This window comes from Sus scrofa, chromosome 3 (assembly GCF_054392235.1).
Source record: "Sus scrofa isolate SSC_HxYL_T2T_F1_AM1 chromosome 3, Sscrofa_HxYL_maternal_Yorkshire_Landrace_v2.0, whole genome shotgun sequence".
Taxonomy (NCBI): Eukaryota; Metazoa; Chordata; class Mammalia; order Artiodactyla; family Suidae; genus Sus; species Sus scrofa.
Window position 1 is genome coordinate 75618809 of NC_139385.1, and position 23839 is coordinate 75642647.

The 23839-nt window shown below is 39.8% G+C and overlaps 1 protein-coding gene across 12 annotated transcripts in view; it reads right to left on the bottom strand.

Moving 5' to 3' along the window:
• The window catches only part of CTNNA2 (catenin alpha 2), a 1217074-nt gene that overhangs the window by 245704 nt on the left and 947531 nt on the right, over positions 1–23839 (bottom strand). For all 12 annotated transcript variants that reach the window (XM_021088202.2, XM_021088201.2, XM_021088200.2 and 9 more), the window contains one exon: positions 4835–4987. In XM_021088202.2, coding sequence (XP_020943861.1) covers positions 4835–4987 — 153 coding nt within the window. The remainder of the gene's footprint in view (positions 1–4834; positions 4988–23839) is intronic.

The following is a 23839-nucleotide window of genomic DNA, read 5'->3' on the forward strand; positions in this document are numbered from 1 at the left end:
CCCAACTAGTATCCATGAGGATACGAGTTTGATCCCTGGCCTTGTTCAGTGGTTTAAGGATCTGACATTTCCATGAATTACGGTGTAGGTCACAGGCACAGCTTGGATCTGGTGTTGCTGTGGCTATGGCATAGGCCAGCAGCTGTAGCTCCAAAGGGACCCCTAGCCTGGGAACTTTCATATGCCATGGGTGTAACCTTAAAATAAATAAATACATAAATAATAAAAACATACACTGTAATAGTCTCTATTTTGAAAGCTCCATAAGGCTCCATAATTGCTTAAGTACAAATTCAATTAAATGAAACATAGTACATTCCAGTCACCAGTCAAACATCAAAGGTGAATTATCATTGTCCCACTCCATTCTGAATGTTTAAGACCCACTTATCCCTCTTGTTCCAGAACTGGGCAAATTGGTAGGAAAGTCCATATATTTTTGGTGTCAGTAGGGAAGTTGAAACATTTCAAATGCCACCCCCCACAGCCTGATAAATACCAAAACCACTTGTTCTGCTCTTTACTGAAGCCACTCTGGACTGGCTTGTGCACCTGCTCTGTTCTCACTATAAAGTCCCATTATGTGAGTAATGAAGCTGTTCTTACCCTCGTGGTGGCTGTTGTTACATCACCAATCTTGAAATCCCTGATTTGGGGTGGCAGGGGAAAGTTGTCCCCTGTGGGGCAGCCACAAGACAGAAACAAAATTGATCCAAATGTGAGTTCTTTGAGTTGCATTTTTAAAATAACTCTAATTAATGTATTTTTAAAGGAAATGGCCTTATAGTGAATTATACCAAAGAACTGGAATCAATTAAAAAGAAAAAAAGCATCGACTAGAAATTCTTTAAAAAAAAAATTGAACTCAGATCAGTTTCAAGCATATTGGACACAGATGGAGATGGGATGAGTGAGCTAAAAATTAGGTCAGTAGAAAATAACCAGGCATAAGCTTAGCTTAGGGAGAAATTTATAGCTGTAATGCATATATTACTAAAATAAGAAGGGCTAAAAATCAATGATATGATTATCCATTTCAAAAAGTTAGAAAAAGAACTGTAAGTTATACCAGAAGAAAGCATAAAAGATAGAAGCATGAATAAAATTAAAAAAAAAAACCAAAATCTACAAAGGTGAAAGCTGTTTTAGAAGAAATTTTTAAATTGATAAACCTCTTACGAAACTAATAGAAAAAAGAAAGAATTCACTAATTAGCCATATGAGGAATGAAGGAAAGAAAGAGTAGAGTAGATCCTCACACATTAAAAAAAAAAGACAGTTTTATGCCAAAAACTTTGAAGATTAAATGAAAATAACATACTCCTAGAATATCACTCACCAAAGCTGACCCAAAAAGAAACAGAAAATTTAAGTAGTCTTACGGTTTTTTTTAAAAAAATGAGTCTGTAACTTTTAAATACTTCCTCAAATAAATACTCAAGCTCAGATTGCTGGTTCAATGAAATCCTCCAAATATTTAAAAAATATATAATACCAATCTTACAGATTCATTCACTTCCATAAAATAGAAAGAAGAACTAGTTTCCTACTCATTTTTTGAGGGGAAGCCTAGTTTTGATACCTCCAAAGGAGAATAAAGGAGACAAAAATCATACAATTGCCTCAAAAGGTACAGAAAACTTGTTGGATACAATTCTAGAGGTAGTCATGATTTTTTAAAAAACTGTGTAAAAGAGTAATAGAAGACAACTTAAAATTAATCCAATAAAAGTATCTGCAAGAAATCTAGAACAATATAATTAGTAGTAAAAGTTTCTTGCTGAGATCTACAAGTAACAAAAATACATATTAACACAATATTGAACTGAAGGTCTGACTAGTGCAATAATGTGAGGAAAAAAATCGAGATATAAATGTTGGAAAAGAAGAAATGCAACTGTCATAAGTTACAACATGATTGCGTACATAGAAACTCCTAAAGGATCCAGTCCAAATTTGGCATTAGTAAGTGAATTTATCAAGGTCAATGGATATAAAATCAATACATCAACCAAATTTTTCACATTACAGAAAAGTGCCCAAGTCCATGAAGACACTTGCAAATTGGACAAAGGGTGACTCTTAGCCCAGCACTCAAGTTTTCTTACATGTATGGATTGGCAATGAAGAACTTGTTTGAAGTACAGAAGCTACAGAAATGTTTTCAATTCTAGTTCACCTCTGATCAAGCAGAGACCAGTGCACACCTTAGCCCTTGCAATTCCTGGGCATGTGGCTAAAGTGACTGTGCAGGGGTAAGGAAAGGAACAATGAAGGGGAGCACATCAGAAATTTCTGAAATGAGGGGTCTGAATAATTCAAGCCTTCTGCTTTTGGCAAAGTTAAAGATCAAGAATCACCCAGAGTGGCTGGATTCCCATACAGCCTACGGATTCCCATTCCAGCCTATGGTTGGAAACCTACGGAGAGGATGAGGGTAAGTGGTTGGTGTCCAGGTCTACCACGGGAGAGAGGAGCAAGAGCAGATAAGAGGGCTACTCGGCCCTGGCCTCACATTTACCCAGAGCATCAAGTCTGAACTTCAAATACTGTGTGCGAATGAGGCTACACACAGAAATACAAAAAGACTCTGACAGAACTGAAAGTAGACAACTTTCAAACACACTAAATTCATGTCCCTTTCTTCATCCATAACACACCAATACTTCATGTTCTCTATAAATTCTGCAATTATCACGTAGGTATTGTGATTATATTTATGTCATGATGTATCTGTATGTTAATATTGTCATTTTAGGAGTTCCTTGGTGGCCTAATGATTAAGGGTCTGGTGTTGTCCCTGCAGGGTTTTGATCCCTGGCCCAGAAACTTCCGAATGCTGCAAGCTTGGCCAAAAACTATATGTAAATAATTTTATTATATATGAATGTTTAAAACTTTTGTGGCACCCGTTCAGGAGACTTTCTTTTTTCCTCTTTCTTCCATTGTCCCCCTATCCCACTCCTTCTTCACCTGCTCTTTCTCAAAATGTGGAAGTGGCCAGGAACTTCCAAGGTCAACCCTGGAAAGGCTCTGGATTCCTCAATGGTCAATTTGGAATTGTGGCCAAATTTTAAAATTTGTGGGTGGAATGTGAGGGGTGATGAGGTCTTTGCCCCATATGTGGGGACAGAGCCAGAAAAGATTGCCTTGATGTTGTTAAGTATAACCATATTTTATGATATCACTTCAAAATACTGGAACTATGGCAGGAAGTTCAAGGGTTTCCTTATGGTAGCTTCAGCTTTTGCATGTTCACCTTGACTGCTGTCATGAGCAGTGGCTATGTCCTAGAAGACCAAGAGCCTCCTCTGGGCTTGATGTAGGACTTTCTGTGATTGGATGTTCAGACCCAGAGGCAATAGCAGCGCTGGATTAACCAAAGAGGTGACCAAGCAAAATGCTTAGGGCACGATTAAACTGGAGCACAACCCCATCACTTGCTGCAGGAAAAATGAAGAGCATTTCATATGTGATGAACTTGTTCAGAATTTAATTTGCCATCCAAAGGAAACAAAAATAAACTTACATAACTTTTAGCTTGGATTTAAGTTGTGTGTGGTTTGGAGTAATTTTATTTTATTTTGAGTTAAAGTGGGGATATACCAGAGTTTTGTTGTTATTTTTGTTTTTCTTTCTAAGTCCTGATAACTATTGTCTAAATCTGCCAGGATCCTTGCCCCCCCACCCCGGACTCTTTTTCTGTAGCACACACATTTCCTCTTCAACATCTTGATTTTCTATTTAGCCCCACATCACTCAATCCAACCTCTGTCAAGCTGTTTGGTTTCCAGCTCCTAGGTTTGGGCAGTCTAGTTATCAATTCACTTTCATTTTGTTTCCCTTGAACAATAATTTTCTCAATTTTACACAGTGCAATTTTGCATTTTTAAAGTAACTCCCACAGATTTCTCTAACACAGAGAATAGACTTAGGAGCCTGCACTTATACTCCTACTACTACTGCCCCAAGATCCTTCCCCAGGAGTCCAGACATATCTTTTAAGGAGGGAGGGACTGTTTTTTTTACAGGTTCATAATGTAGCCAGCTAATCTGGGTTTAGGTGGGTGGAGTGGTAATGGGGATGAGGGGAAAGAAAACAGAACAGTGTTGAAATCTCCATTTGGCAGGCTTTTTTTTTTCTTTTTTTTTTTGAGGTTTCTAAAAGTTATTTATTTTTATTAATGTATAGTTGATTTACAATGTTGTACCAATTTCTGCTGTACAGCACAGTGACCCATGCATGTATGTGTGTGTATATATACTTTCTCATACTTCCTTCCATCATGGTCTAGCCCAAGACATTGGATATAGTCCCCTGTGCTGTATAGAAGGACATCTTTGCACATCCATTCTAAATGTAATAGTTTGCATCTACCAACCCCAAACTCCCTGTCTATCCCACTCTCTCTTCCCTCCCCCTTGGCAACTACAAGTCTGTTCTCTACAACTCACAACTCAACAAACAACAACAACAACAACAAACAATGAAAAAATGGGCAAAAGACCTAAATAGACATTTGGCAGTTTTACTTCTACTTCCTCCAATCAAAGCTTGTCTTGGCACTTTGGAATGTCCCTTATACTGTGTCTCTGTGACTCTTCTTATGGTTCAGGAAAATTAGCTGACATGTTTCACAACATGCTAAGAGTCATGAGATAGAGAGGGAAGAGATTGCTAATAACCTGTTTTTTTTTTTCCAAGACAGAGTCATCAGAAAATAGAAGAAAGATCCAGGAAACCCATGGGAGGACAGTCTGTTGAAATTCCAAGAGCCATGTGTAGAGATTAAACCCATTGATAAATTCCAGTCTCAGGTCTCTCCTGACTTACCTCCACCAGCTTGTTGGCATGCTCGCGGAAAACCTGGGCATATTCCTTCACTTCCTTCTCATTCCCACTTTTTGCAGCCTCAATGAGAACCAGCAAAGGGACGTTGGTTTCCAAGAAAGAATCAGATATGTGATCCATTACTGCTTTCCGAAGCTACAGTAAAAACAAAAACAAAAACACACACAGTTAAGGAATAGAGCAACTGTCTATCTGAGTGTATTACTCATTTAGCAATATGCATTAAATCACTTCCTTGGAATAGTTCTTTTAAAGTCCCAGCTCAAGGAGTACCCTGGTGGCCTAGTGGGTTAAGGATCTGGTATTGTCATTGCAGTGGCTCAGGTCACTGCTGTGGCACAGGTTTGACTCCTGGCCTGGGAACTTCTTCCTGCTGCAAGTGTGGCCAGAAGAAAGAAAGAAAGAAAGAAAGATGGAACTTGAGAATCTCATACTGAGTGAAATGAGCCAGAAAGACATAGACAAATACCATATGATATCATTTATAACTGGAATCTAATATCCAGCACAAATGAACATCTCCTCAGAAGAGAAAATCATGGACTTGGAGAAAAGACTTGTGGCTGCCTGATGGGAGGGGGAGGGAGTGGGAGGGATCGGGAGCTTCGCTTATCAGACACAACTTAGAATAGATTTACAAGGAGATCCTGCTGAGTAGCATTGAGAACTATGTCTAGATACTCATGTTGCAACAGAAGAAAGGGTGGGGGAAAAAATGTAATTGTAATGTATACATGTAAGGATAACTTGATCCCCTTGCTGTACAGTGGGAAAGTAAAGAAAAAGAAAGAAAGAGAGAAAGAAAGAAAGAAAGAAAGAAAGAAAGAAAGAAAGAAAGAAAGAAGGAAAGAGAGAGAGATAGAAAGAAAGAAAGAAAGAAAGAGAGAAAGAACGAAAGAAAGAAGGAAAGAGAGAAAGAAAGAAGGAAAGAGAGAAAGAAAGAAAGAAAGAAAGAAAGAAAGGAAGGAAGGAAGGAAAGAAGGAAAGAAAGGAAGAGTCCTAGCTTTCATTATCCAAGGAAACAATGTTTCAACTTTTTAATTTTCCTAGTTCTTCTCATATAACAGGAAAACAAAAAGACATGACTGATGGCTGGTTCTGAAGTAACTGGATTATATATCAACTTGAAAGTTATCACATGACCTATAGCTCAGTGCTGTATAGGCTCCCCTTGTCTCATCCTTCATTGACCAACTGTCTACCTTCAGGTTTTGAATCCTGATCCAGTTCAAGAACTCAGGCTTTTGGAGTTCTCTGGTGGCTCAGGAACTTAAGGATCCAGCACTGTCACTGCTGAGGGTTACTGATGTGCTGTTGTAGATTCAGTCCCTGGCCTGGGAACTTGCCATGGATACATCCAGATAAATAAATAAATAAATAATGTAGGCTCTTTGAAAAAAGGAAAAATGTAGGCATCAATCAGCAAGTTAGGGAGTCTCCATAGTGGCTCAGTGGTTAATGAATCCAACTAGGAACCATGAGGTTGAGGGTTCGATCCTTGGCCTCACTCAGTGGGTTGGGGATCTGGCGTTGCCATGAGCTATGGTATAGGTCGCAGACTCCACTCGGATCCTGTGTTGCTGTGGCTCTCAAGTAGGCCAGCAGCTGTGGCTCCAACTGGACCCTTAGCCGGGGAACCTCCATATGTCACGGGTACAGCCCCAGAAAAAGAAAAAAAAAATCAGCAAGTTAGGAGAACTTTAGATGAAGAACTGGGCTTTGAAACCCCCTAAAACTTACTGTTTTGCATTCTACTGTCCTTTCTAAATCCATTGTTTATATTTGATGCAGATGGAAACATGAAAAAACATCTAACAATCTCAAAAATGTGTCTGTCCAGGTGCTATGATGATATAGCTGGTGTGCTCCACAAAGGAGTACTGATAATTATTCTTCAAGGTAAGTAAGAGTAAACATACCCAAATTCCTAACAATGCATAATTACACATCATTCCCATGTTGTTAAAATGGGAAGCAGGACAACTGCGTGAAATGAAATGAAACTGAACACCTCGGTGCTGCTTTGTTCATAACTGGCAGAATGTATACAGGGAGAAAAAACCCCCAATGCAAATAAACACAAGAGAAGATAGTAAACAATGTGTATATTTTCCAAACAAATATTTCTAATTAGGAAATATTTCTATTGCAGGCAAATATTTTAATAGGGGGATACATACACATTTATCATTGGTCAGAAGAAGGAAAACGTTGCACAAATCTCAGTCCCTTTTTGCACTAATTACCATAAGGTATGCATGTGTGTATATGTGACTTAGTTTGGTTGAGCACTGGATTGAGTTGGACATTTCACCATATAAAGTATAACAAAGCCTATGGTAAATGAACATTGATTAGTTACTCATTTAACAAAGTGTATTAAAGTTCTGCTTGACTGCAGCTCTGATTTGACCTCTAGCCTGGGATCTTCCATATGCTGCAGGTGCAGCCCTAAAAAGAATAAAAAAAAAAATTCTGCTTGGGAATAGGGTTTTTATTGGTCAGCTCATATATTCTAGGAATACTTGATGTGCCAGATAGCTAAGCTCAACCAAGATTTTTACATATTGTATCACTTATTCACCACAACACAACAAGATAAGAACTACTCTTATACAAGTTTTTCAAATGAAGAAAATGAGACTTGGATGAGTTGAATAACCTTCCTCAGCCATAGGTGGCAAGTAGCAGCCTGCTATGAGAATGTCTGAAGGGGACAGTGTGGTGGATATTGGAAACTGGCCTGGCTTGGCTCTCTTCCAGGACAGAGACCTACATGAAAGAGGAACTATTGGGAGTGTAATCAAAATTGAACTCAATAGGGATAATAGAGATAGAAGAAAGGAAAAGTCTAGATGAAGTGGGGACAATGGTCAGAGCCGGGCTATCTCAGCAATCAAGCCACTGTATTTTTCTTTTTAATTGCTATTTTTTATTTTTGTAAGGAAAAAGTTCCTGAGCTGGGGTTGAATTGGAGCTGTGGTTGCTGGCCTACACCCGAGCCATAGCAATGCGGGATCTGAGCCACATCTTCCACCTACGCCTCAGCTTGTGGCAACATGGGATCTTTAACCCACTGAGTGAGGCTGGGGATTGAACCTACATCTTCATGGACACTATGTGGGGTTCTGAACTCACTGAGCCACAATGGGAGCTCCACGTCACTGTATTTTTAAAAAACACACGAAAATAACCTAAGTGAGAGCTCTGTGAAGCTAGAAGAGCTCTCTGTTCTTCCAGCCTCTGTCTAGGCCTTCAGGAAGACTGCATTCACATAAAAATGAACAACTTGAAATTATCAAGGTCAAAACTCACATACAAATATTTTAAGAAAAATATATCATCTCTACACACACTGAAAGCGTGCCAGAAAGATAGGGCCCATAAAACAAATTAAAGCTGTAATCTACTATTTCAAATACATTAGAATACACTAAAACATGATGTAAGATATGAAAAAACAACATAAATTAGAAAAAGAAGAGATTATAGAATGAGGTCATGAAACCCAAAGGAGAGTTATAAATAAAATCATTTGAAAAAGCAGACTGAACAAGAATGAATAAGCACAAGAGCAAATGCTGCAAGAGAAATAAAATGAGAAAAGAAGAAAAACATTTCAATGCAAAATAAATGTTTTAAAAGGAGATTTAAAATTTTTGATGGAGTCGTGGCTTGGTGGTAACCAACTTGACTAGTATCCATGAGGACGCGGGTTCAATCCCTGACCTTGCTCAGTGGATTAAGCGGTGTTGCCATGAGCTATGGTGTAGGTTGCAGATGCGGCTTGGATGTGGCAGCTACAGCCCCAATTCGACCCCTAGCCTGGGTACCTCCATAAGCCATGGGTACAACCCTAAAGTGACAAAAGACAAAAAAATTTGAGGAAAAGTGAAAAGCATTTAATAAAATAAAAATAAAATTCAATATATGGTTACCTGAGGCCCCTAAAAAATAAAATCGAAGCAAGAAAACAGAAAGAATACTAAGAAATACAACTTTTGAAAACTTTTATGAGTGTATATATAAAATTTAAATTAAATTAAATTAGGAGTTCCCATCGTGGCTCAGTGGTTAACAAATCCGACTAGGAACCATGAAGTTGCAGGTTTGATCTCTGGCCTTGCTCAGTGTGTTAAGGATCTGGTGTTGCCATGAGCTGTGGTGTAGGTTGTAGATGTGGCTTGGATCCTGTGTTGCTTTGGCTCTGGCGTAGGCCGGCGGCTACAGCTCCAACTAGACCCCTGGCCTGGGAACCTCCATATGCCAAGGTGAGGCCCTAGAAAAGGCAAAAAGACAATAAATACATACATAAATAAAAAATTTAAAAATAAATTAAATTAAATTGCTATTCTGTCACTATAATAATTTATATAATTATTTATTTAATATGATTATTTAAATATGTGCACAAACTATATTCTATATATAAATATATAAATTTATATGTAAATATATGTAAAACTATATTCCACATAGAAATATATATACATATATATATATACATATATATATATGAAAGAACATATCATATACCTGAGAAGAGTGACCCACACCATCAACCAAGATTAACTGGATTCTAAAGAAAAAAGGGGCAGATTCTTATGTATTTAGGTGAATAGAACACATAACTTATAAAGGAAAGATCATCATATGATCATCAGACTTTTTAACTGCAAAGTTTTATGCCAAAAGAAAATAAAATACTGTATTGAAGATACTCAAGGAAAGATGTGAGCTAAGAATTTTATCACCAGCAAAACTGACTTTCAGAGATATAAACCACAAACCAAATGTGATCAACATGCAAGAACTCAGAAAATATTGCTCCCATGAGACCTAGGGAATCTGTTAGAGAATTAACTTTCTCTACCAAAATAAATAAACATCAACATAAGTACTGGTGGTGAGCACTTGATATACACTTATTTACAGAATTAAGAATATAGGATAGCCAGATAGGAAAGCATGGGTTATAAAAAAGGATGTATGCTCTGGCAAAGAAGATGTAAAAATGAAAAGAGAAAGGGAAGAGGATATACAAAAATATTTTAACTGTTTTATGTAATTTTAATTACAACGGTAGTATGAATACCATTATCCATTTTTTTGGCTGCACCCACAGCATGCAGAAGTTCCCAGGCCATGGATCAAACCTGCACCACCTCAGTAGTGATCAAAGCCACTGCAGTACCTACACAATTAACCTGCTACGTTACAAGAGAATTCCTGAATATTGTTATTCTAACACTATTGCATTTAAAGGTAGAATCAAGCAAACAATTAGTTATGAGAGTTGATTTTTCATCTACTGTGTCCTTGCTCATCAGAAGTGCTGGTGTGGAAGAAGGATGATATAATATAGAAAAGGTTAAGGAAAAAGCTTATAATCTTAGATCTAAAGTAGAAATATCAATATGAACACATGAGATTTTAAAATGAAAACACACACACACAATTCCCTAGTTCTATCTAGTGAAAAGGTCTAAAAACAATGACTAGCCCAGTAGCAATGAATACCTTTTTTCCCTTGCCTTTTAGGGCTGCACCCGTGGCATATGAAGATTCCCAAGCTAGGTGTTGAATCAGAGCTGTGGCCGCTGGCCTACACTACAGCCACAGAAACACAGGATCCTGGACACATCTGCGACCTACACCACAGCTCATGGCAATCCCAAATCCTTAACCTACTGAGTGAGGCCAGGAATCAACCTGCGTCCTCATGGAACCTAGTTGGGTTCGTTACTGCTGAACCACAAGGTTCAGCAATGAATATCTTGAAATACAATTTTCCCCTAAAACAACCAGAGCTTCTTAGAAAAAGGACCAATTCCAAGTTCTTTGGGCTAGAAATATACAAATAAGCCTAAAATATCTTATTATACCAGATAACAAAGAGCTATCAAAGATTACTAGGATCACGTAAAAATTAAGGCAGCTCCCACGTGGCCAAAGATTAGACAATTTGAACTTCACAAAGAATACAAATTCCACTGGATTGAAACATGAAATATATTTAAATGCGTATATAATGACTAGATAATAATAATAATTAACTGGTCATCTTCAGAGGGTGACAAGGAACCAATTCAATTATCCTGAAAGAATCAGGACTATATCTTGCCTTTCCTATATGAATTGAAATTCTTTGTAATGAGGGAAATGTCTGTTAATAAATTTATTTCACTTAATATATGAAAACAAAATGATGGAATATCACCATTTTGCAACCCTTAATGAATTAAAACATCTAGACAATGAACAGTAGTGATTGAAGACATCACACAAAAAAGACAAGCACTTAAAAATTGTGAATCACTATACTGTACACCTATAACTTATATATCAGCTATACTTCAATTTAAAAAAGAGAGAGAGAACCAGACATTATGTGCCTTCTGATGAATTGCACAATCCGTGTAGCACAACTGCACACAATAGCACAACTACAGTGTTGCCAAAGGATCAGTTCTGAACATAGCCAAGGCTCTATATCCCCCTGGTGATTTGCAGAAAACACAGACAGAATACATATGGAACAGCACCAGACATATCTATTCAGCAAAATGCAGACTCTGGAAATCTTACAGTACAAACCATCCAGGTTCTTCAACAGATGGATTATAAGCAAAAGAAAGGGATGGAAGGGGATGCGATAAAGAAACTGAAAGATAAATCCCAAAATGCAAACAAAATTAAACTATGTGATCTGAAGACACACATCAGGGTGATCAAACCATAAAAAAATATAAGGAAGTGGACCCTCTACATGTCAAGAAAATGATTACTTTTGGAGGGAGGCAGAAAGTATACCAAGGAGCTTGTAGGGAGACTAGCAAAGTTCTGTTTTTTGACCTGGGTAGTAGTTACAACAGTGTTTGCATAATGACAACCCTTAATTGAATGCAGATTTCTATATCCATGCTTTATTTTATAAAAAAAATTTTCCAAAAAAAAAATGAAACATTCCCCATGTACACTTTTCCATTTTTATCTGGATGGAATACAGACATGGCCCCAAGATGACTTTGGATAGCCATGAGTTGAAGATGAGAGACATTTCCCCCTCCCCCAATCAACCTGCCCCTGAATGCATGAAGGAGAGCTTTCCAGTGTCCTTTCACTCGCCCAGTATTGTTACATGATTAAGTAATCCAATTTTATTTTATCAGAGCTATTCTACATTTTCATTTGGTCTGCTCTGTTTTAACTAGAACACATTGAAACAGATCTCTTTTTTCTTTTCTGCCAATTCTGTCTTCTTTCAGACTGCCTTTCCTTCCCTTGACCCTTCCTACTTAAATGGACCACAGGCCAGTGTCACTGCCATTTCCAGGGAGTTTGTTAGAAACACAAAGCCCCAGGCCCCATCCCAGATCTGCATTTCAATGAGAATCTGTATTTTAATAAAAAGCCTAGGAGGAGTTCCTGTCCTGGCTCAGTGGTTAAAGAACCCAAGTAGTACCCATTAGGATGCAGGTTTGATCCCTGGCCTCGATCAGTGGGTTCCAGGATCCAGTGTTGCTGTGAGCTGTGGTGTAGGCCAGCGGCTACAGCTCAAATTCAGCCCCTAGCCTGGGAACCTCCATAAGGCGAGGGCTAAGCCCTAAAAAGACAAAAGACACACACACAAAATAAAACCTAGGTGAGTCCTTTGCACAATTAAGTTTGAGGAATACTGCTCTAGAAGACCTATTGCATCAGTTAAGTTCTTAGTTACAAGCATTTGAAACTAATTCTGGAGGGTTTAAGCACAAAATCTCTCCTGTTGGTTAAAAGAAAGAACAGGACTCAGAAATGTCAGGACACTGTGTCTTTACATCCTCAGCTTTTGATTCAAAGTCTTAGGCAAATGCAACTGCTTTTTATCTGGGTGAAATATAGACCCAAACTCTGAGTCATGTCAACATCACATCTCGTTGCAAGAGTACAGGAGAAAGGTGATGGGAGGAAAGTGCTTTGTAAAAACAAGTGTTCTGGCCATTTTAACTCCTTATACCACAATCATATAATGAGGAATTCCACAAACATAGGAAAGGAATTCAGATCCTGACTCAGAAATAAACACGGCCAATAAAATTTAGATCTTGTAGAATAATTCAAGCAGTCAAGCATGAGTGGAAGGTGGAGAAAATAAACATATTTATAAGAAAAAAATTAAAGGTGAAGTGTCGTTTATAAGGAACCAGATCAGAAACTATGGACTGAAGCAGGAATGGCAAGTACGCCACCACATTTCATTTCTATGCCTGAACCAGACCTGGCTAATCAATCACAGCATTCTTTGAGCTCAAATACTATTTCATAATCCTTCTCAGGACTGTGATCTAGGTTGCTACTGCCAATCAATCCTGTTTCTTCTGCTGAAGGAAAGTTTTCTTTCTTTGCTGAACCATACCTGCAATTTAAGTGGTTTTGCATGCCAACCTTTAGGCAAAATTGACTGTGTGTCTGAGCTATGCAGTGCCACCTTGATTTTCAGATATAAAAGTTAACACCCCAATCTGAGCTGGTCTGCTGATATTTTAACAAGTGGCTGACAATTTTAGCATGTTTTTCATTTAGGCACATGTTTAGAAAAATCTTCTTAAGCATAAGAAGTATTAAGATACTTCACTACGATGATGTGAAACACACCAATAAGGTCAACTTCAGGGTAGAAGGTGATTTTAAATGGGCTCAAAACTTTGCACTGTAAATCTTTCCATGGATACAGCTTCTCTGGGCTCTTCACGATTACTGGTATATTTTACCGTATTTCCTTAAGCTTTAGGGTGTAATTGTTATTAAAAATGAAAAATCAAAGCAACAAAGTGTCTGGGCCAGGAGCCATCTAGCCTAGGGGGCTCGACAAGAATTGAGCCTCATTAAGTCAGGCAAATTTTAGCCAGTATGAAGGTCAATTAAGGTAATCAGTCAGTGCAGCAATCCACCGAAAGCCACTTTAATAAGTGAAGGTGCCATCAGAGCACACAGTTCTTTGGTAATGATGGCACTGCTTATAGTTTGGACTAGGAGTGGAGGCAGGTGGCGGGGGGAGTAGAGGCATATCTATGAGGCTTGTATAAGAACACTTAGAGGATAATCATTATTTTTGCTTTATTTTGTTTTCTTCATAAGAAATGCACAAAATCCTTTGGTCATTCTGTTCATTATCCTGATGGCACTATCTTCTATGAAGCAAAATCATTTTAATTGGGATACTAGCTTCTTTCCTTAATGAAACCAATTACTTCTTAAAAAAAAAAAAGAAAAGAAAGAAAGAAAGAAAAAGAATAGTTCACTAGGTTTCATGCTTTTCTCCATACAGCCCCCTGCCCAATTCAAGCTCTACTGGATCAGTTCAAAGCATAACTGTCACCATTAGAAACACCAACATGCATGGCCCCAAGTAGGAAACATGTGATGGCTTAGTTTAGCCAGAAAATAATCTTCGCCCTCCAGATTGTTCCCCTAGGAGTCTGATGTAATAAAGAGAAAAGTTGATACGTATCTTGATGATGGAGTAAAAAGCACTAGGTAGATAATTGTAGTAGATTTGTTATATGAAAGGCCCCATTCTTTACCCCTCCTTGTACCCAAGCCCATTGCCATCTAACTCTGTATTGCCTGCCCTCTTTGGCTCTGAAATGGGCCATAGGGCATGATTAGGGTCAATGGATGTTGGCCATCATGATGCATGGAGGGTCCATTCATCAGTGGATTTTTTTATCTTGTTCTCTTCCATTCTCATGAGAAGGACATGCCCAGGCTAGACTGTTTGTCCCTGAAGGAGGGAGATAAATATGTGGAATACAACTAAGTCACCTCGGTCATCCCCATTGAGGCCACCTGAGGTCAGTCAAGAGCAACTGTGCTCATACATGGGAGAGGGCCTGGACCAAGGTGACCACCCCAGACTAGTGAGCAACAAATGCACTTATTGTCTGCCACTGAGATATTAATATGCATTATTGTGACAACAGATAACTGATAAAATACATATTTGACTAGAATAACATTTTGTGGTCACTAAGCCATCTTTTGGGGGAGACATCAAAGTAAATTTCTGTTTTATCAGTTGACTAGTGGGTATTATTCCAATTCATTTGGGGGCCAAAAGTACTGGACTAACCATAGTCTGCTCTACGTGTACCATTAGGTACACTGGGTCATGCTTAAACCATCATAGCTGCAGTTTCTCTTTAGTTTTATTGATTTAACAAATGATTTAGATCGAAATTGTACTGAAGAGAAGAGTCATGGAGACTAGGACAGTGAAGGGTTGGTCAGAGATCTACTTGAAGATTAGAAGCAGGTGCCCGGATGCTTCTTCTGGGTCCATTTTCTGCCCCAGCACACACGGGACTGTGCCAAAGTCCCCTGCTCCCTCCACAAAATACAGGAGCGATTGCTGTCCTGGGAAGAAGCAGTAAAATATTGCCTTAGGACACAAGGCAGTGCTGGGTCGTCGTGGATCTCCAGATGGCCTCAATCCAGTGGGTACAGCAGCTTTGGTGCTGGAAAAATGTCAGCAGCACATGAAGTCTATCATCGCTAAGAAGGCAAAGGAGAGGCTGGTGGAATGAGGGTGTGGGCAGAAGGCAGAACAGACTGCAGTAGTGGGCATAGAGAGAAGGTGGCCAAAAGCAGCGCAGGAAAGGACTGGGGAAAATTACTCTTTCATATTAGATTTTATTGAACGCTTATTTTGGACCAGGCACTGTTCTAAATGCTTAGAATAACTCACTTATTTCTCTGAAAAGACCTGGCTACTATTTTCTCCATTTTATAAGTAAGGAAATTGAGACAAGTGACTGTTACTGGTCCACATTCACACAGCTAATAAGTGGCAGTGGCAGGATTTGAACCCAAGCTGGCCCTACAGTTCATGCTCTAAACTACTAATATACACAACCTCTCATATGTCTAATCCCCACCAGCTTTGCACACATCATTGACCAAAAGCACAGGTATATATAAATATAGATATAGATATGGGTAGAGATAGAGATAGAAATAAAGACTGTGTATAAAATTCCAGAAAAATACATGACCCAGCTTTCTAGATGAAGTGCATAAAGGATTCTGAAAGCCTTTCCCAAGACAATAAGAGCAACAAGAGTAAAGACCAGTAGAGAGGATGGAAAAACAGATATGGGGACAGATGGAGGCCCCAAGAGGGAATCAGTTGTCCCTCCAGAGGCAGAAGTGTTGCTGAAACCTAATGGATCCCCATTTCAGGAGCTGAAAGGGGCCTGCTGAATATTCACTCTGAGACTCTCTGACTTCCTGGGCCTTTAGGAGTCTCTTTTTTAAAAAAAGAAGAGAAAGGAAAAGAAAAAGGAGGGCTCATGGATCAAAACACATTTACTGCAAAAAATGTATCAATGGGTTATACCTGCTTTTATGTAACTAGCTCTTTGGTCAAAGTGTTTTAAAACAGCATATTGTGAGATTCTCAACAAAGGCTCGAGCCAAGGGAAGTGAGACTCCTCCCAGAAATGACTGGGATCCACTTTCCATGCTTTCGGATGGTTATTATGGTGTGTATGCAAACCTACAAGCCACGTGGTGACAGAGGTTAAAGGGGATCTGCCTTAAGACAGAGTGATCTTCAAGAGGTGCAGATGATTGCGGATACTGTGACAATCCAGCGTTCTTGTCATTTTCTCATTCTTAAGAATTTTAGGATGAAACTATATTCATCCTAAATATATCCACCTATGACATAGTCCATGAGCACAGGCACATCCAAAATCGAGAGCCAGAGTCCTAAGTAGCAGGACCAGGGACACCTTGAACTTGGTATCTTCCAGCAAGAGCAGGGACTCATAAATACTGCCTTCATTAGCTCATGGGCCCTGTGATTTGTGTCCCTGATGAATAGGGGCACATTTTTTGACCCCTCCAGTAAACAGGCAATGTAATTCCTCCGTAAATTGACTATTAGAATGGTTTAAATGCCCTTGACTACAAGTTGAAAGGCATGGTTAACACTTTTTACATAAGCCCAAAGACCAAAATTTAGCTATCAATCAACCAAGGCAGAAAGGAATGACTTGACAAAATCATTCGTTAAGTCTGACAGGAGTCAAGAACACAAGGCTTTCTTCCAACTGTTTAAATGTATGTGTGACAAGGGAATATTAATTGTGTAGGACAAGACATTTAAAGGTATTAGCTCAGCACTACCAGTCTATTTTACCCAATTAAGGCTATTCATCAATGTAAATAACTACATTTTATTCAGCAAACCAAAAGAAATACAGTTGATGGATCATAAGTACTCTAACAATTCACAGAGTGATGAAAGGACAGAGTTTAATTCACAAACTCAAAAAGTAGAATAAACTGTCTCAAAATAACCAAAAACAGTCTGCCCATGCGGTGCGACATGAGGAGAGTATTATGTGTATTGAGCCACCTTCAAATAGGTACTGCAAAAATATTTTGCACAACGTCCAAAATTTGGCAACCACTTGATGAATATGAAACAGTTCCCTGAAAAAGACAGATCAAGAAAAAATGGCTCTCCCCAACTAGAATCACAGAAGCTTAAACCTGGATAAAACTTTGAAGGCTGTGTGACTAATTTTAATCTAACCAATTAAAGGACACCTCTGCGATTCTTTTTTAATGGATATATATTCATTCTTTCTCGAATTTCAGGGGTTTTGGGGTTTTTTTCCTGTCTTTTTGCCTTTTCTAGGGCCGCTCCCGCGGCATATGGAGGTTCCCAGGCTAGGGGTCTAATCAGAGCTGTAGCCACTGGCCTTTGCCAAAGCCACAGCAATGCCAGATCCAAGCCACCTCTGTGACCTACACCACAGCTCACAGCAATGCCAGATCCCCAACCCACTGAGCAAGGCCAGGGATCGAACCCAAAACCTCATGGTTCCTAGTCAGATTTGTTAACCACTGAGCCACGACGGGAACTCCTCAGGTTTTTGTTTGTTTGTTTGTTTGTTTGTTTGTTTGTTTTTGAGATAAAATTGAGACTGAAATAAAACTGTAAGATGTTTAAAGTGTACATCATTCATTCCTTTTTGTGGCTGATTAATACTCCATCGCATATATGTGCCACATTTTCTTTATCCAATCCTCTGTCAGTGGACATTTAGGTTGTTTCCATGTCTTGGCTATTGTAATAGTGCTACAACAGATATTAGCTCCTTAATAGATATATGATTTGCAAATATTTTCTCTCATTCTGTAAGTTGTCTTTTCATTTAGTTAATGTTTTCCTTTTGCTCTGAAGAGACTTTTAGTTTGATGTATTCCCACTTGCTCATTTGTTTTTGCTAGTGTTGTCTTTACTTTTGCTATCAAATTCAAAAACACTTTGCCAAGACAATCAATGAGCTTATCCTCTGGGCTTTCTGCTAGGAATTTTATGGTTTCAGATCTTATGTTCAAGACTTTAATCCATTTTGAGTTGATTTTTGCATATGGTGTTAGATAAGAGTCCTGTTTTCTTCTCCTGCATGTGGATATCCAGTTTTCCTAATGCTATTTATTGCAGAGACTATCCTTTCCCAATTACAGATTCTTGAGCTGATGTGGTCATTTTTGGAAAAGTAGTAAAGGGCCTGTAATAATTTGTCTTCAGTTGTGTATTTCAACATCTTTTTTTTTGGATCTCAAGGGTTGAAAAAAAGGATCCATAAAGAAAAATCTACATAAATGCCACATTAGTATCCAAGATATTTAAATGTTATACCAAAACAAAAAAAGAAATGAGAGTAAATGCACAAAAATAATATGGGATAAATAGTAATATAACTAGCTCAAAGGAAGCAGAGGCCTTATTTTAAGAGTGGTAAGAAGTTCATAGGGAGGAAACATATGCTTTATCTCTTTTCTCTATTCCACTCTCTCACTCAATAATTGGTATTTTCTCATATATTCCTTCTATTAGTATTTGAAGAGTCTGGTGTACCAAGCACTGTGTTTGACCAGAGATAAGAGAAAAATAAGACAAACCACCTATTCTTACTCATTGTTGAAAACTCCTCTACTGTTTCACTTCCCAATGACTAATAAAGCTACCTACCATGGTCACCTTGACCACATATACTTGCCTGGCCCCATAACTGATGCTGCTTAGAAGCAAGCATGGATTCCCCCAGTTCAATCTGTTGGAGGCTGTCCTAGGGAATACTCTAAAAAAGTTCAAGTTTGTGACATTTCCTTCACGTCATATTACTAAAGATTGTTTTTCTCTTAGAAAGGTTCTCTCAGGAATTTTCCACCTCTCCATCAGAACAGACGTACTTTGCAATATCTAGTTTGTGAGCCCAGAAGATCTGGCATCTTAAAGACATGGTATTTTAGGTAGCCTAGGGGAAGGTGGAAAATATATTTCTAGTATAAACACTTTGCTTAGAGCCCTTAACCCACACTAACAAGCAGACAAATTCTTCTGTATGTTTGGAAAGTCTACTCACTTTCTGGCTGCTAATTGCCCTCTATATTAATCCTGTGCATGTTCATTTTTATAGCTTGCAGAGAACTTTCCTAGACATTATTTCATTTGACCTTCCTTATAACATCACAGAAAGAGTGAAAGATGTGGTTTGCAGGGCGAGCATCATTTTCTGTGTTGTATAGGTGAAGAAAGAAAGGACTCACTGGTTGCACTTAGCAAATGCCAGAGTCAGGTCTTCTAGTTCCAAGAATAGTGCTATTTTGGAATTCCTGTCATGATTCAGAGCTAATGACCCCAACTAGAATCCATGAGGGTGCAGGTTTGACCCCTGGCCTCACTCAGTGGGTTAAGGAGGCATTCTCGTGAGCTGTGGTGTAGGTCACAGATGCAGATGTGGCTCAGATTCCGTGTGGCTGTGGCACAGGCCGACAGCTATAGCTCCCGTCCAACCCCTAGCCTGCGAACTTCCAAAAAAAAAAATAGTTCTGGAGTTCCAGTCGTGGCTCAGTGGTTAATGAGCCTGACTAGTATCCAAGACCATGCAGGTTCCAGCCCTGGCTTCGCTCAGTGGGTTAAGGATCCAGCCTTGCTGTAAGCTGTGGTGAAGTTCGTAGGCGTGGCTCGAATCTGACCCTCCATGTGCTGAGAGTGAGGCCCTACACACACACTCACTCACAAAGAATAGTGCTATTTTACTTAAGGTCCATGTGCTTAGAAATCTGACTGTTCAAATTCACAAATCCCTACTGAACAAAGACCATCTTTTTTTTTTTTCCATCCTTTACTCATACACCTGGTCACTACTCCCCCCTGCATTATACCCCCTCAGGCACTGCTCACCAGAAAAGGGGAGGTAAGTTTAGATACCTGGATGTTTCATTCTGAGTATTATCTGCCATTGATTAATTGGCATTGAGTGGTCATAAGCTGCTTCAGTCCAATGTGAGAGAGTCAATAGATGCATCAGATAAGTTAACTCTGGCAAGGACCCTTAGGAAGCTTATGAAATACTGCTCCAAGAAAGATTTGACCCCCCCACACACACACACGCACAACTGCACTGGCAACTGGGATAGACCCTAATTGAGGAGATGGGTTTGCCAACAAGCTAACAGTAGAAGCCTATAAAAAGTGTGTCAATAGCAAGATACAGAGGAGAACTCTGAATTCATTTTTCTGGTGGGGTCAGTTCTACACACCTGCCACAGGGTGGCAGGCGTGGTACCAGATCGTGTTATCTGGTCCCATGCTTCCACGGATCTGGCCACTCCATATTCCAGCACATGCTGAGTCTCAGATGAATCCTCACTGTAAATACAAAAGCCTCTAGGAGAACCCCCTGCAAAACGTAGCCATTCCCACTCCAAGTGTCAGAGGAGTGACACTCCAGTTCACTTGAGCAGGATGGGAAATGTGGAGGAGTCAGACGCTGTTGGGTAAGGGAAGATGGAAGATGGGCACCGACTGCTGGTACAGAAGTCACTTCGAAATGAACCTCTAAACCTTCTGACCAGGAGCTCCCCGGGGGCTCAGTGGGTTAAGGATCCGACGTTGTCACTGCCATCCATGGCTCAGGTTACTGCTGTGGTGTGGGTTTGATCCCCGGTCCAGAACATTAACATGCCACAGGCACAGCCAAAGAAATAAGTAAATAAGAAAGCTCCTGACCATTTGTGGTCATTAAAGAGCCCATCGCATTTTCTAAAGTGGAAAACTTTTCGCCACGCTCGCCTGCTCTATTCCAATTATAGCTAACCATGTTACCTTGGAGCTAACTTCTCTCTCCTGAGTTCTGCCACCGTATGCTATGTTTCTTCACTCCCTGTCTTTAACTACTGCAAAGTGTTGCATTTCCAACAGCTGCTGAATTTTTCCCTAGAGGGGCTTCATTTCAGACAGAGGCCTAATGATTATTTCACTTTTCTAAGTTTGTGAAAATCCTACAACATCAGTGTTGAAAGGCAAGGCAGGAGTTCCTGTCGTGGTGCAGTGGAAACGAATCCAACTAGGATCTGTGAGGATGCGGGTTCAATCCCTGGCATCACTCAGTGGGTTGGGGATCCGGTGCTGTTGTGGCTGTGGTGTAGGATGGCATCTATAGCTCTGATTCAACCCCTAGCCTGGGAACCTCTATAGAGGTGCTGCAGGTGCAGCTGTAAAAAAGGAAAAGGAAAAGAAAAAGTAAAATAAAATAAAAATAAATAAATAAATAAAATAAAGGCAAGGCAGGAGACAGATTTTAAGGTGCCTCAGTTTCTCAGAGGTTCTGGACTCTTATGCCATATTTGCTTTATCTCAAGCAGACTCTCCCTTCTAGAACATGGCTTGGCCTAATTTTCCGATGAAAGACCAGACAGTATATTATTTAGTCTTTGTGGCCAGTTGGTCTTTGCCACAACTACTCAATTGTGCCATTACAGAACAAAAGCTGACAGGACAACTTGTTTACACATACATACGGGGGAGGGCCAGATTTGGGCCACAGGTTTGCAGGCACCTGTTTTAAGTGGTTTCATCCATGCATTTGAAATCTTGCAACCCTGTCACTCTGTCTCATGGCTACTGCAAATCCCTGACTATTTCAAGCTCCATTCACCCACTCCTTACTTAAAACTGAGCATCTGAAGTGCCCTGCAGCTAGCTACCTGCTTAAGAAAAGAACTGAAGAAGCAAGAGATAGCCTCAAGAGCCCCCAAGGGGTCAGTCTGACTGCTGCTATTTGGCCAAGCTGACTCTTATTCTCTTAGCCTCATGCTCTGCTAGAAAACACAGGTTATTCCAGTGGGGTCTAAGTAATTCCTTTTCTAGCAGAAGTTTGGAAGCAAAGAACAAAGAAGAAAGGTTAGATGTAAGAATGAGAGTTGTTGGAGTTCCCGTTGTGGCTCAGGAGGTTACGAAGCTAACTAGTACCCAAGAGGATGTGGGTTCAATCCCTGGCCTCACTCAGTGGGTTAAGGATCTGGCATTGCTGTGACCTGCAGTGTAGGTTGCAGGGGAGGCTTGGATCTGGCATTGCTATGGCTGTGGCCAGCAGCTGCAGCTCCAATTTGACCCCTAGCCTGGAAGCTTCCATAGGTCACAGGTGTGGCCCTAAAAAGCAAAAGCAAAACAAAAACAAAAACAAAAAAAATGGGAGTTGTTGACTTTTCCTGTGGATTAGGAGGGTGTCCAGCTAGATTGCCTGACCTGCTCGATATAGGTATTCTGACCTGGGCTGGACTCCAAATCCTGATATTTCCTCCTAATTTGGCAAAAAGTATTGAGGTCACTTCTGCAGACTGGACACATACACAGAGAACGCACCCAAAGAGGACCAGGCAAGCTGGTTGCTATGGTGATACACAGACACAAAGAAAGAGGCTCAGTCACAAGTGATCTACTTTCCCCTGGTTATTAGGGCATCTATGGATACAGCCTGAGGGCCACATTGATCTAAGCCTTTGGATTTCAAAGGAGGAGCTGAGGGAAATCTGCTCAGTCAGGCCCGGTTCCTTAGCACTGACTTCCTCTCTCCCCTGAGACTCCACGACCTCTCTCTTCCATGTTCAGCTGCCCCGGCCTCCCAGCTCGCTTTGACCAAAGGTGTTCTTCGGCTTCTCAGTCACCCTTTTGACGCAGCTCCAACTCCAGCTGCAGCTATTTAAGGCAGCCTGATCTGCTCTGAAATTGAAGGAATCAAAGAAAGATATAGAATTCCTGCCCTTCCGTCATAACAGGATTGATGCACTTGTGAAAAACCAAGAAACTGCAGTGAGAGAGAGGGCACTGGGACTGGTCATTCAGCCCAACTTCTGACAAGCACTTATGGTTGGATCAGATGGAAAATCCTGTCTTATCACCAAAGTTCTCAGGACAAATGGTTCTTCTTTAATCCTGGAACACGGCGGGTGCACAAGCCATTCAAGTGTTTTTCACTGGATATACCAGGCAGGTCAGCTAGTCTCTCCATCTGCATTTGATTAGCTCTCCCCTGCCCCGGACTAAAATGAAAGTCCTTTACTTTTCCCCCTATGATCAATTAAGAAAATCATGATCCAAATCTCATTCATGGTTCAATGTCGTACTGGGACTGCCCACAGATACTGATCATTTAAAAACGAAAAAAAAAAAAATGTGATTCTAAACAGGAAGGCTATTATCCCGATTATTACTCAGGATCTCAACACATTATTAATTGATATTTACCTTATACCCTTCCTATTAGTGGACTTTGAATAAAAGCTGTTAACTAAAACCAAAGGGTATCAACTGTCGTAAGTACAATCATTAAAAGGACAGGCTTCAGAATCAGCCCACTTGGGTTCCCTAACTTACAAGCTTTATAGTGGTGAGAAATGTAATCTCAGTGTCAGAACTTGAAAACTCTACTCTGTAAAGATAAAATCTTTTTGATACTAATAGATTTTAGAATCAAATTGTAGATAACGTGTCAAGGAGAGAACAGACTCTTGTTAAACAAATGTCAAACCGTTCCAAGCTTCGCTTTTTTAACCTTGATACATAACAAGGGAAAAATGGGAGCAAAGGATCAGTTGATGAAGAGAGTTGGCTGCTTCAGCTCTCAGTGACAGGACAGC